The sequence below is a fragment of the Balaenoptera musculus genome, chromosome X, assembly GCF_009873245.2.
Source record: "Balaenoptera musculus isolate JJ_BM4_2016_0621 chromosome X, mBalMus1.pri.v3, whole genome shotgun sequence".
In the NCBI taxonomy this organism is placed as follows: domain Eukaryota; kingdom Metazoa; phylum Chordata; class Mammalia; order Artiodactyla; family Balaenopteridae; genus Balaenoptera; species Balaenoptera musculus.
Genome location: NC_045806.1, coordinates 28108701 through 28126387, shown reverse-complemented (window position 1 = coordinate 28126387; position 17687 = coordinate 28108701). Strand labels below are relative to the sequence as shown.

The window sequence follows — 17687 nt, the reverse complement described above, 5'->3', positions numbered from 1 at the left end:
TGGCTTCTTCAGTAGGTCCCTTTCAATAAATGGATTAAGATTGGGAAGTAGTTAAGAATAGCTCAGTAGAAAACATATAAAATAACTGTACATTCACATCTGAGTTCCTCATTTTTATATAGCAGAGTGTTTTATAGATATTTATTTCCAATTTTAAGATTAAGTTACGGAAAAGAAAATATTACATACACACGTAGTGTACATCAAATACTTCTTGTTCAGAAGATGAAATTTTGACCTAATGCAATGACTGCTTTTCAGTACACTAATACCTTTTTTGAAGTTAATGAGAGGTTTCATTTTACGTGTATTAGAGGCAGTCAGTCTTTCATTATTTCTCAGTAACCTTTGAAAGTTGAAAAGAAATCATGCTAAAAGGCAAAAACTAAATTTGAAAAAGAAAGGAATTTGGACAAGTAAAAGTCAAGGCAAGTCACCCAGCTAATACCATCACTGACAAATGCTCAACAGTTCTGTTAACTCACAGATGAGATAGCCCTGGGTCAGCTAGCTTGCATTCTTCTCCTGCAGTAAGCTGGTTCTAGAAGGGATGTTCAGGAAAAAAATATTACTTAGAGAATAGATTATATCATTGATGTTTTCCTGGAAGGCCAGTATGAAAGGTATTTGTTTGTTGGATGCTTTTAATAGATGAATAGAAAGGACAACACCAGTTTATTTAGAGCGAGGGAGAGGACAACAGCGAAAAAATTTTTATGAGAAAATGGGCGGGAAATAAGAGTCATTAATTTTCTTTTAAGTCACAGTGAGGATTTACTATTCATGTCAGGTACGATGGGAAGCTATTAGACTTTTAGGTATAGAAGTGGCATCATGTAAAGTGGTTGTTTAAAAGTTTGCTATATAATCCTGTTATATGAAGAATAGACCAAAGGGGCACAAGTGGAAGCATGTAGGAATCCCAGTTATCCAGGTAGGAAATAATACTGGCAAAGAACAGCGGGGATGTTAGTGGAGATTGAGAGACATGAAGAAATTTGAAACGTATAATCCTCTTATGACATCGTGTTTGGTTAACTGTCCAAACCTCTCCCAATAATTTTCCAAGTTCTTCCATAGAGATAGAGCTGGTTTGAACTCTTGTTGCTCTGTCTCATTACTGTTTATTGCTTTTATGTGTATTTTCCCATTATACAGTAATTAACATGAAGAGGGGCTGTGTTATTCTAGGCAAACTGGACCAAAGTGTTGTGTGAGTCAAACTTTGTAGAAACTCTGTCCTCCCTGGCCATCTTCAGCAAGCTTATCTCACTCAATGTGGTCACTTATTTTTCTTGTTTCTTCTAACCAATTAGGCAAGTTCTTCCTTGTTATATTTTTCATCAGGGCTTTCACACTCACATCCACCCTTGATCATTATTCTTATCCTAAGTACACATTCATTTCTTGATCTTATGTTTTATCAGACCCCATTAGAAATGGCAGTGCTTGCTGAAGGAGAATGCTTGCAGGAAGTCCAGGGTGATGGGGAGCGGGGGATGAAAGCATATTCAGAGTTTTCTGTTTTGAGCAACAGTGTTGGCTACTGTGCCTTTAAAGAAGGAAAGACTGCGAGCTAAGGGAGGAACCAAATTGACTAGCTTAATAGAATGATCAGTACTTCTATTTTGGTCATGTTTATTTTGGAGAAGTAGACAGTCAAAATGCATCTGGAATTCAAGTGGGGTACTTAAATTGAGCGTATAAACTATGTACACAAAAATAAAGATAACATTTATGTAAGATAACTCCTATCTCACAATGAAAAGATTTGTCAGACCCACTTCCCCAAAATATTTGGCCAAATTGGATAAAATAAAAACTCTGATGGATGGAGAAGACTTTCTTGTGGATGGAGAGGCAAACAATGTGTAAGAGCAAGAGCTCTGGAACCAGATTGCCTGGGTTTAAATCTTGCCTCCACCATAAACTACCTGTGTGATCCTGGAAAAGTTGCTTAATCTCTCTGTGCTTCAGTTTCCCAGTCTTTACAATGTGATGATATTACTGCCCGCTTTATAAGAATTTTAAAATAATAATTAAATGAATTTGTGTTTGTACGGTGTATAGATCAGTATCTAGCACAGAATAACCACTATGTACATGCTTGTTAAATAAAATAAATGGATATGAAATAGACATAAACCTACATATATAAAATTATAAAGCATTTATAATTTCTAAATAAATAATGTATGATTATATATTTTAATTATTAGTAGCTCTAAATTTATACTAGATAGTTATCAAGAAACACTGGATTTAGAAACCAGGTGGATGTCATTCTGGCACCTTGCAGATCATTGTCTTTCCAAGTTAATACATCTTTTGGGTGCAGTCATCCAGTCCCCTGGGTCACTCTGCCTCATTCCTTGAGTATTTTAACAGCTGACTCACTGTTACTCCTGTCATAATTCTTGGTGATTTCAGTATCTTCTTAGATGGTTCTTCCAGTTCCTGAGCCCTCGGTTCCTTGATAGCCGCTCCAGTGATTTTTGTCTTCCACCCTGCCTCAGCCACTCACTCCCAGCTTCATAACCTAGACATTGTCACTAGCGGTAACTTCTTTATAATTTCAACCTTAAGCATCACACCCCACAGCCTCCAGCACACACACAATACAACCACTGTGGAACCTGTATGGAGATTCCTCAAATAATTAAAAATAGAGCTGCCTTATGATCCAGCAATCCCACTTCTGGGTATATTTACAAAGGAAATGAAATCAGGATCTCAAGGAGATATCTGCACTCCCAAATTCATTGCAACATTATTCACAATAGCCAAGATAAGGAGACAACCTAAGCTTTGGTCAAGGATAAACAGATAAAGAAGATGTGGCACGCACACACACACACACACACACACACACACACACGAGTATTATTCAGCTGTGAGAAAGAAGGAAGTCCTGCAGTTTGCAACAACCTGGATGAAACTTGAGGGTATTATACTAGGTCAAATAAGTCAGAGAAAAACAAATACTGTATGATCTCAGTTATATGTGGAATCTAAAAAAGCCAAACTCAAGAGAGTAGAATTGGGACTGCCAGGGCTTGCAGAGTCGGGGAAATGAAGAGATTCTGGTCAAGTGGTACAAACTTCTGGTTTATGATGAGGAAGTTCTTGGGATCTAATTTACAGTATGGTAACTACAGCTGACAGTTCTATATTCTATACTTGACAGTTGCTGGGATAGTAGATCTTTAATGTTTTCACGATAAAAAGAAAAATGGTAATTATGTGTGATGATGAAGGCATTTACTAATCCTATGGTAATCATTTCACAATATATATGTGTACTTTAAACAGTGTTTTATGTCAATTGTATCTTAATAAAGGTGGGGGGAGAAGGAAGTGGAATGGGGAGGAGCAGTGCTGAATGTTAGATTTACAAATTCTAGAACAGGAAACATGAAGAACTTTCTATTTTATCAAGAGGTTGATGCAATATAATCTGCTGAAACTGTGGCGGTGGATTGGTAAATTTAAGCCTAGAAGGTTGACATCACTAATGTGATAAAGGTGAGGGAGAAATTGTGATTGTAACCTCAATGTTTTCACAGAAATCCTTCTAAAATACGAAACCACAAAAAAAAATTCATCTCTCTCTGATCAGTTGTAGAGCTGTGGAATGTTAAATTTGGAAAAGACCTTGGAAATCTTCTGGTCCAATTGTTAGGTTAGTTAAGAAGTGAAGATAAAGAGAAATGAAGTGACGTTTCCAGGTTCACTTAGCTTGTTAGTGACTGAGTACAGGTATCCAGATTCCAAAGCTGGTGTTCTTTCCAATGCACTCATGCTGTCACCTCAAAATGAATTCCTTTTCTTTTCTTTCTTTCCTTTTAAAATAATCACTCCTGATCCCTTTCTTCTGGTTTAGTTTTATAGCATGCAATATTTTTTTTTACTACAAGTCTTTGCCTAAGTTCTGTTAGTCACTCTAACATTATTGTCACTTTGCCAACTACCTCAAAAGATTATAGCAGAGTATCTAAGTAGAAATTTAACAGCTTGTTTACTTGGGATTATTATAGGCTCATTGACTATGCAAAATAATCTTTATACCTTAACTAGTGTAATTGTTAGATACATGCTTCTAGCTGTGTCAGAATGAAACATACATTTACATTTCAATAGATGAAGCACTACATTCTCCTAGGAGAGTAAAGAAATTAGTTTTAATTTAACTACATTAGGCTTAGGGTGGTTGTAAAGTGTAAGGAAAATTAATATGATGATGGTTCTGCACATATTTAGTATTTGGTAAAGTACCATGAAAACTTCATTATACTAAAATTATGCCTTATATATTAAGACTTTACAAATACAACTCTGTTATTTAAAAGATAGAACTCTACTTAATCCCAGAGAGAAGAATAACATCATTTGATTAGAGTTATTTTTTTAATTTATTTATTTATTTATTTATTTTTGGCTGTGTTGGGTCTTCGTTGCTGCGTGCGGGCTTTCTCTAGTTGCGGTGAGCGGGGGCTACTCTTCGTTGTGGTGTGCAGGCTTCTCATTGCGGTGGCTTCTCTTGTTGCGGAGCACTGGCTCTAGGCGTGTGGGCTTCAGTAGTTGTGGCACACGGGCTTAGTTGCTCCGCAGCACGTGGGATCTTCCCGGACCAGGGCTCAAACCTGTGTCCCCTGCATTGGCAGGCAGATTCCTAGCCACTGCACCACCAGGGAAGTCCCTAGAGTTATTTTTTAAGGTAAAAGAGAAGCACTATATATAATCATTCTAATACTGAATTGAGATTTTTCCCACAGTGTGTTACAGCAGGGTACTTTATAACAAGCTATTAGCATTCACGATTTTCTCTTAGGTATTTTAAGTTTTGCTATCTTTCTGGTTAATAAGTAATAAATTCTGTTATAACGTTAGTATTTCAGAAATATATGAGACTTTACAAAGCACAAGTCTCCTGTCACACATGCTCTTTTTCAACTTGTTTTTTTAATTTAAAATTAAATACTGGGTAACTTTTGCTTCAGTATAGATGTATTGGTGCTACGTGGTATCCTATTCTGTGTGTGTACATGTGTATCCCACTATTTATTTAACTAACTCTCCATGAAAGCACATTTGGGTTTGTTTCCAATACGTTGCTGTCTCCAAAGCTGAATTGAATAGTGTACATACAGCTTTGTACACTTTGTTTTGTATGATTCATTCTTTAAAGTGGAAGAGTAGACTCAGATTTATGAACATTAAGAAATTTAATGCATTTTGCCAATTTACTGTCTAAAAGATTGTACTATGTCAGATATTTCCCTCAACGGGTATAAAAACTTTTCTTTTCCCACATCCCTGCTCAAACTGGGCATTTTTGCTAGTTTTTTCCAGTCTCATATTTGAAAACACTAATTTAATTTAATTTGCTGTTATTTAACTATAAATGATACTGAGCATCTTTTCACATATATATGGCCTCATTTTAATTTTATTTCTGTGAATTACATGACTATGTCTTTTATCCATTTTCTGTTCTTTCTTTTTTATGAGAGTTTTCTGTATGTATATGATTATTAAGTTCCTAGGATATTTGAACTTGTAAAACAGCATCAAAGAGCACAAAGAATTTCTACTTCTATTGTGTGCCAATAAATTTACTTTTCCAACTGAAACAATGTTTTTCTTTATTCTCCATTTGCAGAAATGCATTACCATACACAACAGCTAAACTGTGGTCTTAGGGGAATCTGTTCATTATGCCAAGTAAATGCCTATAACTCATTTTAACACTTATGTGAAATTAAGTGTATCCAATTGCTTTGAGTTACTTTCCTCATTCATGTAAGCTTTTTACTTCTTGCTTCGTCTTTTCTATCTAAGCTTTCTATTATTTACAGATTCCTCAGTAATAATATAATGGTAATGTTTTGTGACTTTCAATATTCATGCTTTACTTCTTGGTTTGTTTTATGGAAGGTCTATGCCAGAAAGGAGGCCTTAAAGGGAGGTTTGGATAAAACTGTAAGCCTTCAGAAAGATTTATCAGAGATGCATGAATGGATGACACAAGCTGAAGAAGAATACCTAGAGAGAGATTTTGAATATAAAACCCCAGATGAATTACAGACAGCAGTTGAAGAGATGAAGGTAAAAGAAAACAAATAAAACAAATTGTGATTCTGCACAGTCAGCTCTTTTCTTGGTTTAATAGTAGAGGTTGCTTTTTGATTGATTTAGCTTCAAGTTTGATATACATTGTGTAGAATGTTTAAACTTTTTATTAAGTCTATGCATTGTGGTCACAACATAAATATTGACAATCACAGTTTGGAGCATTTTCCCCTTGAAATTATGTACTATTAAGAGATTGGAATCAGCTACTCACATTAGATGTTTCTAGCTGATACAAATTCAAACTGGAAATATGTCAAAGTGTTATTGAAATGACAGTTGGAAATGTCAACAGGCTGTGTTAATTTGGTGGTTTAAAGGGGTTTCTTAGAATTTGGGAGTACTAAATATTTTAGCTGATGGTCTTTAATATGGATAAAAGGACTGTGTTTACATGAACTTCTCTTGAAACGATAGGATAAAAAATATAACACTGATTTAGGACCAAGGAAACTGGTATGTAGCAAGGACTGAGAGGTGAAGCTTGGTAATTGAATCTACACAACTGCGTTTCAGGATGGCCCCGGACAACTCAGTAGTCATTGTAATCCTCTATTTTTTCATGTGTAAATCATCTCATTTTATAACTTGAAAGTATCAACTGAGGATTGAAACTTAAATGTAAGTAAATTGCCTAGCTCAGAGTGAGCACTCAATGATTTACAGCTATAATGATAATTATTATCTTCATGTACTAGCAATAACACATTATTTAACCACATTAGCCTAGGTGAAATATTAATACATACTTGTTTGGTTTGAGGCCTCATGATGGAGCAAAATCATTTTGGAGCCAGACACTTGGGTTTAAAACCTGCTTTGGCCCCTTGCCAACTGTGTAAACTTGGGCAAGTTGCATAAACCCAGTGAGCTTTCATTCCCTCATTTGTGAACTGGATATCAGAATACCTGATTTTCAGAATTATTTGAAGGGTGGAACATAAAAGTCCTAATGTAATACACAAAATAGATGCCCCAAACTAGTTAATTATTATTACCATCATTATTATCATTGTTGCGTGGTAAGAAATTAATTATATGCACTTTATTATATATTTTATATGATTATTCAATGAATATTGTAATTAATAGTAGAATGTGCTCACATGAAAACTCAGATGCTTAAATATCAAAGGTATCATATGGCTTTAGTCACATATAGAAAGTAAAATTAAAACATATAAGGAAGACTATATTTGGATAAACAGTAATAGTGTCTTTGAGTATTAAAAACTACAGAATCATTCTAATCTAACAATACCATACATCATTCATTTATCAAGAAATACTGTATACTTAGTAAGTGCCAAACACCCTTCTAGACACAGAATACAGTAGTGTGCAATACATAAAAGCTACCAGACTTCTTGGAATTTGCATTCTAGTTGGGGTGGGGGGGTAGGCAATGAATGGAGAAATTTAAAAATTCATTTGAGATCATGATGATTTCCCAAAAAAATAAACCAGGATTGTGAAATAAAGAATAACTAGAGTTCAGGTGGGAGTTGGAGGTGGTGAGATGCTGTTTTAGAAAGGGTTGATTTGTAGGGCATTTGTGAGGAATTATATTTAATCTGAGATATGAATCATAAGAAAAAGCCAATCTTAAAAATGTCTTATTGGGGCACATTCCATTCAGAGGGAAGAGCTCCTGCAAAGACCCTAGGCTAATTGGGAAGAGAAAGAGGCCCACCTGCCTGAAGAGAGTAAAACAGGATAAATGACCTGAGATGATTTGGAGGGGCTGAGTAGATATCTGCTAACACAGGAGCTTTGTAGGATATGGAGGGGTTTTCATTCTTAGTGAAATGGGAAAGCCGTTGGAAGGACTATAATGATTTTAAGTTTGACTGTGGGGAGGTCCCCATTAAGGAAATTGTATCATTATAGAATGTGAGAGCTGGAGGGTACTTTGGAAGGAAACTAGTCTACACTTCCTCTGTGTGGATCAGAAAACGGAAATTCCCAGATAGGTCAAATAATTTACTCATAGTCACAGGCTTTATCTGTGGTAGAATCAAGAATATATTTCCCTCTATCCCTATCCCATTCTAAGCTGTTCTAAGCTATGATATGCCATTCCATTCCATTCTGTGAAGCATGTGCCACCCCACTTGCCTTTCCCCTCACGTCTCAATTCCCTCATGGCTTTTCTCACCATCTCTTCTAATGCTGCATAGCCACTGCTTCAGATCCCTAAGGAGATAATCAGCAGTCAGCTTGTGTTCAGCTATTCTGTGTTTCCTAGTTCCTTTGTTTGGATATGACCCTCTCTCCTCATTGCTTGAACACTGCTTATCTGGCTAACCACTCAGTCAGATCCCTTTTCCTTTTCCTTTTCCAGTACTGGAGAGTAGACTGTCTCAAATTTCTTTAAAAAGTTATACACAATCCCTGAAATGAGTGGCCCAACCAATCAGTTCACACTGATTTGCATGTTTTAATAACAGATTTAGCTACAAAACTGGTGCATATGGGGGTAATATTGAAAAGAGGAAAAGTTCAGGCAGCCTGTGTCCACAACAGCAAAGGGAGTTGGCATTTCTTGTGTTTTCTGTCTGCCAGTCAAGGTAATCTCTTTCAGTCTGTTTCCCTACCTAGAGGGTAGTGATTGTACCTTGTCCAGGCTTCCACCTGTGCTCCTGTTGAGAGCAAATTTTTCTTGATTGTCGGAAGAGACTGATAGACCTACTTCGGCATCTCTCCTTGATTTAGTCAGATAAAACGTAGAGACTTTCTGTTTCTTTACTTTTCTCTCCTGTGTTTTACTTGAAAATGATAATGCTGTTTTTGACTTCTTTTTTCTCTGCAAACAAAACTTTTCTATTAACGTAAAAGAGCCAAGGGAAGTGTTTCATTAGCAACATCTGATTCCAAAATTCTTTTGAAGGTCTGAAGTGACTGTATGCTGAAATTTATATTAAACCCTTTAAAAAAAACTCTGGAATTTCAGTTTTTGACGGTTTTCTTTCTTTCTTTTTAAATTTTTTACAATATGGTAACTCTAGTCCTAGTGTTTACTAGGAATTACATACATGTATTTGCTATTCTCATTCTGTGGGGGGTAGGCTAGAGCAATCCCAGTGGAGGGAGGATCAGAGTCACCTGGAAGACTGTTAACACACAAGAGTTCTGGGCCCAACCCTAGGATTTCTGATTCAGTAAGTCTGAGGTGGAGCCTGAGATTTTTCATTTCTAAAAAGTTTCCAGGTCATGCCAAGGAATAAGTTCCAAGGTGGTTCCAAGGAACCACATTTTGACAACCACTGGTTTGAAGTATTGGCAATGAAAAGTGAGCTTATGATAGTTAGCTTCCTAGAAATATATGGAAAAAAAGCCACCACTTCTGATGAGGGTTACGTCTAAACTATACCAGTCATTTAGTTATCTACCTTTCCCTGCAGTGGAGAAATTGGTCATGATCTCCTTTTCTCTTACCATTCTTCTCTGAACCTTTCCCAATTTCTAAGCCTGATTTTAAAAAAGAACTTATGAAAGCCTAAACATCAGGGGGAAATGTTTCTTATTCTGCATTTTTGATCGTTTCTTGAGTTGTTTGTAATTTGCGTAAAATGCAATTTCATTCACTGGATCCACTACATCACATTCCTTCTTCATCTCACAGAGGATTTGAGATGGGCTTAACAGAAGCTATGTGAAAGAAAAGATGTAACTCCCAGGATGATTTACTTAAACTCTCTGAACCTCGGTTCTCGGATGTATAATATAGAGAAAACAAAACTCATTTCACAAGGTTTCGTTAAAGATCCAATGAGGTAGTACATACGACATGTCTGTCATAGCACACAGTAGCACATACTAAGTGATTATTGTTTGTCAAAGTTGTTTTTAATGCTAAAATTACAATGGCCAAAATATGGTTTGCGTAGAAACAAATCCCATGCTCAGTGTGCCAAAAAAAAGATTTATTTAGAATTTTGAAATAAAATTTCAATCAATTAAAATCAGTGAAGGCAATCATTTAATAGTCAAAACAACTTGCATTTGCCGTCGTATTTTATACTTTTTAAGGCATTATGGGACTAAATCCAAAGGCATAGAGTGATTGTGTTGAAAATTAGAAAGGCATTTTATAGCTGACTTTGTCCGTTTACTGCCCATATCCCCTTACTCTCACTACCATACTGCATATAGGCACAACTTCCACCTGCCAGAATCTGCATTTCTTTACCTGACAGCTTTCTGAGGCCACCGAATCCCACTTTTTCCACGTGAGTATGGCTTCACATACTAGGAAATTAACATTCCCCCAACAGGGTTCAACCAATGATGGGAGATGGTGTATAAATACCCCAGTGCCCTCACCCCTGAGTGGGATAAACCTGAGGCCTGTGTTTCCCAGAGCTTCCTGGCAGGATTAAACTCCAGTCACCAACAGCAATTGCTGGGTTAATAAGTATACCCTTCTAATCTCCACTCTCTTTCCATTCCCCATCTCCCTACCACTATTTCCTTCACATCGTGCATAAACTACTTATGCTGGAAAGCTCGTCTCAAGGTCGGCCTTCATAGTAACCCACAGATGAATAGCAACACTCCTGTAGTTGAACAAGTTGAGTTTATTACTTTTGGTAATGAGGGAGAATACACACCATGGGTAACCATGGGTTATATGAGTAAGAGAGTATTCAAACCTGTTGTAGGATTTGGGTTTGTGTTAGATGATTTAAGGGAGGGTTTAAGGGTTTTGCTCTGGATTTCATGTTGTCACCGAGTAGGAGTAACTCTGTGATTGGTTATCTTAATACATTTTTCCTGGAAGGAGAGAAGACTAGAGAGAGGCTGAAGATACGTAATAATTGAAAAAGAAGCAGCAGTGACTCATTAACAGGATGGGGAAGTGTCTGATATTTTCTGGTTTGGACATTGTTTATGTTTTTGTCTATATTCTTACATGATTATGGAGTGGAATTTCTGTCATGATCTGCAGTGGTAATAAAGTAGCATGTCTGATATTGATGTTTTGTGAAACAGTTTATCTTCAACACAAGAATACCAAGGCATAGCTGTACTAGGCCAGCCCCCTCATGTCAGGAATTTCTCTTCTCTTTCTCTTATGCGTTTTCAGTTACTGAACACAGCTTTCTTTTATCAAAATATGTTCCAAATATAGCATTAAGAAGACTTATTTCTGTGTTAATTATTCTTTGATTTAAATAATGATATTTGTACTGATTTCAATATTATTCATCCATCTGAGTAATTTATAAGTGATTTCAATTCTAGACTATGAGATATTTTTGAACCTAGTTAGCACTGAAATATTTGTTTCTTGCTTATTTCACGTGTGTGTGTGTATATATATATGTGTGTGTGTGTTTGTGTATTCTCCACAAATACACATCCACATACAGACTACTTTTCAAACTATTCTGATTAAAGATCTGTTACATTCTGATTATAAATTTTTTCCTGCAAGTTTCCAATTGTCACTGAACTCAAATTTTTTAAAAAATTTTATTTACTTAATTTATTTATTTTTGGCTGTGTTGGGTCTTCATTGCTGCATGTGGGCTTTCTCTAGTTGCAGCGAGAGGGGGGTAGTGGGGGCTACTCTTTGTTGTGGTGCGTGGGCTTCTCATTGCGGTGGCTTCTTTTGTTGCAGAGCACGGGCTCTAGGCGTGCGGGCTTCAGTAGTTTTGGCGCGCAGGCTCAGTAGTTGTGGCACGCAGGCTCAGTAGTTTTGGCGCACGGGCTTAGTTGCTCCACGACATGTGGGATCTTCCCGGACCAGAGCTCGAACCCATGTCCCCTGCATTGGCAGGCGGATTCTTAACCACTGCGCCACCAGGGAAGTCCTTTCACTAAACTCAAATTTATGGAAGTGATTGTAGTCAGTATTGGATTTATGTTTATTAATCTCATTCTAACAGAGATGTTGCAAGGAAGAAAGAATATGATATATAGGAATGCATCTTGAAAGTAAAGTCATTGCCTTGCTATTAAGAGAGCATTGTTTATTTTTCAGAGAGCTAAAGAAGAGGCCCAGCAAAAAGAAGCAAAAGTGAAACTCCTCACTGAGTCCGTAAACAATGTCATAGCTCAAGCTCCACCTGCAGCACAAGAGGCCTTAAAAAAGGAACTTGACACTCTGACCACCAACTACCAGTGGCTCTGCACCAGGCTGAATGGGAAATGCAAGACTTTGGAAGTCAGTTGCTTTTCTTGATCTTTATCAATTACTATATGTCAGCTTATGGTTGTATGTGAAGCATAGTGATTAAGAACACAAACTCTGGTTTAAGACTACTTAGGCTCAAATTCTTCACTCAGGCACTTACAGGTTTGCAACTGTGGGCCATTTGCTTAACTTGTATAAACCTGTTTCCTATCTATAAAATGGACATAAAAATAATACTGATTTCATAGAGTGAGAAAATTAAATAAGCTATTCTATATAAAGTACTTAGCCTAGCACTCAATAAATGTGAGCCGCTCCCAGTCTGTTGTTGTTGCTATTATTATTATTATTATTATTATTATTAGGTCACAAAATCCGATGAATAAGTTTTCTCAAGATTTATAGAAACTGATCTCTCTTTTTTCATATATTTGAATGTCCATAAAGTCATATAATTATCTTAGCAGGAAGGTATTCAGGGGAGAAAGTATATCTTATTATAATTCTCTTTAATAATTGTGGTGCCCTATAGAGTTCTTTACAAGACATATTGTCTAACTAGCTTTTTTTTGGACATTTTACATTATATTAATTTATTATCATAAGTCCTGCCTTATCTTTCCCATATGCTTTACTCCTTAGGTTATGATACTCTGAATATACTTGATAAGGAATTCAGATACCCCAACTGATTACCATGTAATTGTATAAAAAGCAAACTGTGATTCTCCATGTGAAAATACTGTTTATTAGCAGTAGGTATCATGTCAAGGACGCCAAAACTTTACCTACTACCAAATGCTGAAGCCACCAGATACTGCACACCAATTGGGCTTTAAATTCAGCCAACTTCTCCTGCATAAACTGAGTCATCTTTGTGAATATAGTTGATAAAGAATTCAGGTGTCCCATTATTGTTGAAGAACATGATTGTTTAGGGAGCTTTTTATATTGAGTGTTTGATGTTTAGAGGCAGATACAACTCAGACCAATAGAGTAGACCTTTAAAAAATATTAAAACTGTATCCTTCACCCTGTACCCAAGATTTCCAATATTACAACTCCAAGTTTCTCCACTATCAATTCCAGTTCCTTCTTTATTTATCAGTCCCTGTTCATTTTTTATCCAATTCACTCCTCACACACTTGCCTAGTGCCTTCTGTATCCAAGGAACTATTATAGTTGCTGAGAATATAAAGGAAAATATCTTCAATCGGTGCTATGTCAGTACTACAGAAAATAAAACAAAGAATGGGGAGAGATGACACTGAAAGTTTCAAGGAAGTCACAACTGATTCAATATCATGTTATATGAGATAAGGACATTTTATATCTAGGGAAGTGCTTTCTGATCATATTCAAATAAAACATTTAAATATTGTTTACTTAGGTTCCTAATTTCCTTACATCATCATTATTCTTTGCTTTCTATTATTCATATTGTTCACTTAAAAATATGCTACTCTGGAGAAATGTCTATTTAGGTCTTCTGCCCATTTTGGATTGGGTGTGTTTGTTCATGTACCACAATGTTCATTGCAGCTCTATTTACAATAGCCAGGACGTGGAAGCAACCTAAGGGTCCATCGACAGATGAATGGATAAAGAAGATGTGACACATATATACAGTGGAATATTACTCAGCCATAAAAGAAAGGAAATTGAGTTATTTGTAGTAAGGTGGATGGACCTAGAGTCTGTCATGCAGAGTGAAGTAAGTCAGAAAGAGAAAAACAAATACTGTACGCTAACACATATATATGGAATCTTAAAAAAAAAATGGTTCTGAAGAACCTAGGGGCAGGATAGGAATAAAGGCACAGACATAGAGAATGGACTTGAGGACACAGGGAGGGGGAAGGATAAGCTGGGACGAAGTGAGAGCGTGTCATGGACATATATACACTACCAAATGTAAAATAGATAGCTAGTGGGAAGCAGCCGCTTAGCACAGGGAGATCAGCTCCTTGCTTTGTGACCACCTAGAGGGATGGGGTTGGGAGGGTGGGAGGGAGATGCCAGAGGGAGGGGATATGGGGATATATGTATACATATAGCTGATTCACTTTGTTATATAGCAGAAACTAACACAACACTGTAAAGCAATTATACTCTGATAAAGATGTTAAAAGAAATATGCTACTCCTCCAGAAATCTATTTTGGGGTACGTTTTCCAAAATTAATTAATTTTCATATTAATAACAAAATTTTCAAGATTTTTTATGAATTATCCTTCCATTTCTCATCTGTAAGGACACTTCTAAACTTTCCTCTTTGTGTTAAAGTTATCAAGTTATTTAGTCTCTCTTTATTCCTTCTCCACTGGTTTAGAATACATATGCTATTTATTTTAATGGAACCCCTAATTACAATATTATCTTGCATACCTTAATCCACAAAGTCCACCAATAATAAATATTTCTACACACCTAACAATGATATAGCAGAACCACTAGAATCATTTAACTCTGAATTTATTTCCCATCTTCCATATTGTTGTTGCGCCCTATTTCTTATCCCTCTAAATTAGTCAGTGCTGTTGCCACTGTGTTGTTGAAATTATTATTATTAGCATTTATTTAGATTTGCCATCACTATTTTACCAATTTCTGTGATGATTTTTGCTTTTCCGTAGCCTTCTTTTGCTTCTGCTCTTTCATTGAGTGTGAATAGCAAGTGCTCTCAGACTTTGTATGACTGAAAATGCCTTTTTTTTTTTGCTCTCAGTGTTGAGGAATGGCCTAGCTGAGCATATAATTATGCTAGGGGAGTTATTTTTTTACAACACTGAAAAATGTTATTCTGTTTTCTTCTGAAATGTCTTGCTGTCAAGAAGTCTGCTGCCAAATTATCGTTTCTTTATAATTTTCTCAGGTACATTTCCATTTTCTCTTTGTCTTTGATGCTTTGCAGTTTCAGTCTATTTATCTATGTGTAATTTGCTTTCATTTATACTTTGTCACCTGGTGTATTAATAAGAAAAGAAAGATTCTTTCTTTCTTTGGTGGTCTCCAAAAAACTTTTTTGGAGGTTTTCTTTCTCCTAATCTCTCCATTCCTTCCTAGGGGAACCTTTATTAGATCTATGAAGAATCTCCCCATCCTGTATTCAGATTCTTGGCTTCTTTTTAATATTTTCTATATTTCTATCTCTATCTTTTGGATTTTGGGTAATTTTCTAAAATCCGTCTTCCAGTTCTCAAATTTTCTCTTCACCTGCCTAGTGCATAATTTATGCTTTGATATATAAATACATTCATCTCTGCATTCACATCTATCTATATGTGTGTGTGTTTGAATTTTTTCAAAGGCTGTATTTTCCATTTCTCAGTGTTTTACTTAGGTGTTTTGCCAATCTGTCTCTTTTGCATAATCTTCTGCTTTTGTGTAATTCTGTTTTTTCCTTTAAACAATTTAAACTTATGTAATATAGTTGGTTGAGAAATCTCAACTTAATGAGTAATAAACATGAAACAGTTTTGGTTTTCCAGTAACTAAAACCAACCAGGTTAAACTCCATTTTTTGCCTATAGTTGGCTTTTTAATCAGTATTTCAGTGTGATCCTGTAAGTTTTCATTTACTTTTAGTTATTAAAAGTCTCATATAAATTTTTTGTTTTTATTTTTTTAATTTTATTTTTGGCTGCATATGGTATTGTTTTTCTCTTTTTGGCTGTGTTTGGTCTTCGTTGCTGTGCTCGGGCTTTCTTTAGTTGCAGCGAGCGGGGGCTACTCTTCGTTGCAGTGCATGGGCTTCTCATTGCAGTGGCTTCTCTTGTTGCGGAGCACGGGCTCTAGGCATGCAGGCTCAGTAGTTGTGGCTCGCAGGCTCTAGAGTGCAGGCTCAGTAGTTGTGGTGCACGGGCTTCATTGCTCTGCGGCATGTGGGATCTTCCTGGACCAGGGCTCAAACCCGTGTCTCCTGCATTGGCAGGCGGATTCTTAACCACTGTGCCACCAGGGAAGCCCTAAAAGTCTCATAAATTTTGATCTCATACTTTATTAAAATCTTCCACCAACTTAATCTTGTGGGGTCAGTAATTTATACAGATGTGGGAGTGAGAAAAAAAGATCTTACAGTCCTCTTCTCTCAATTTCTGGATAGTAATCTTCTAATTTTAGTATATGGGAGGATAAGGAAGGAAAAATCATCTTCATCTGATGTTCTTTCTTTGGCTGGCTGCAGTTGCTGTTAACTTTTTTGTTAACACCCACACACATCTGTGATGATGGGTCTGTTATCACCAGACCCTATAGGTTATCACTACTGGTCTGGCTTGTTCTCTATAGGTTTGTTGTGGTCTGATGGAGAGCCCAGTTGGCCTTGTTCACATGGACTTTGAACCCTAGAAAAGATTTCCTAAGCATACATGATAACCTTGGAGTATTCAACAAGAATTTCAGACTGACTCTTGCCAATAGCCTTATACCACGTTGAAAATTAAACCTTTTTGTCTTACCCACTATATCTCAAATCAGCCTGTGGGCACTGGCAGATCCCATATTACGTAACTCTTAGGAATGAGAAATGTGAAATAGTTGTCCTTGATTCCTCTTTGGCCATACCAGCATCTCAGTAGGGAATGCATGTCAACCATTCCTTTCTGAATATACCCACCCACTTGAAGAGCATTGCTCTTTCAGATCCTGTAAAGAAAAGGGACCAAGGGACCAGATGAGTTTCCCCTAAACATAAAAAGGTAAGAAAAAAGGATTGCCTAACTTTTCAAATTCTCCTCTCTTCATGTTCCCCCAGTGCCCTCCCCATTAGCCGGCTCTCTATAGATGAGGGCTTGTAGAAGCATCTAGCAGAAGTTTTACCAACATGGAATGGAGGGAACTTAGCCCTTTTATTTCTTAAGTATGAATTCTGGTTGTTAGTCTGAAGTAGATCCTACTGGCAACTTTTATCACTAGGCTCAACTTATTTATTATAAATTTTTAAAAAAATTATTCTGTTATCCCTGATCACAATGTATGGATTCTACCATTTGTTACAACTGTTGACTCCCTCTAATGGTAGTGAATTTTGTCACACGGCTTGTAATTTTTTTGTTTGTGAGCTCATCTGTAGTAGGAATTATATTTTACTGGAAATCCCTTCTGTGCTAGGCTATTGGAGGGTCCTTATGAGTCTTTTCTGTTTGTCCCTACCGGAGTCTGAGAGATGTTATGTTCTATCCTCATGTGTGATATAAACTTACGTTTCACTTCCTTACGGGTGGATCCTTATTTTCCAACCAAAATCCAAAGGATCCTCAGCTTTCTTGCTAATTCCTTATACTCCAGTGGATGGGGATTTTATAGTTCTTGTTTCCAGGATAGGTGACACCCAGCCTTATGCTTTTCCATCTCCCTGGAATGCATGAGACCAATGCCTCTTTTCCCATCCCAAATTAGTTTTGAATACCC

General features: G+C 36.5%; 1 protein-coding gene across 1 annotated transcript in view; it reads left to right on the top strand.

Moving 5' to 3' along the window:
* Positions 1 to 17687, top strand: part of LOC118889001 (dystrophin) — a 1535792-nt gene that overhangs the window by 364021 nt on the left and 1154084 nt on the right. The window contains exons 22-23 of the mRNA XM_036840547.1: positions 5938 to 6108; positions 12122 to 12304. Coding sequence (XP_036696442.1) covers positions 5938 to 6108; positions 12122 to 12304 — 354 coding nt within the window. The remainder of the gene's footprint in view (positions 1 to 5937; positions 6109 to 12121; positions 12305 to 17687) is intronic.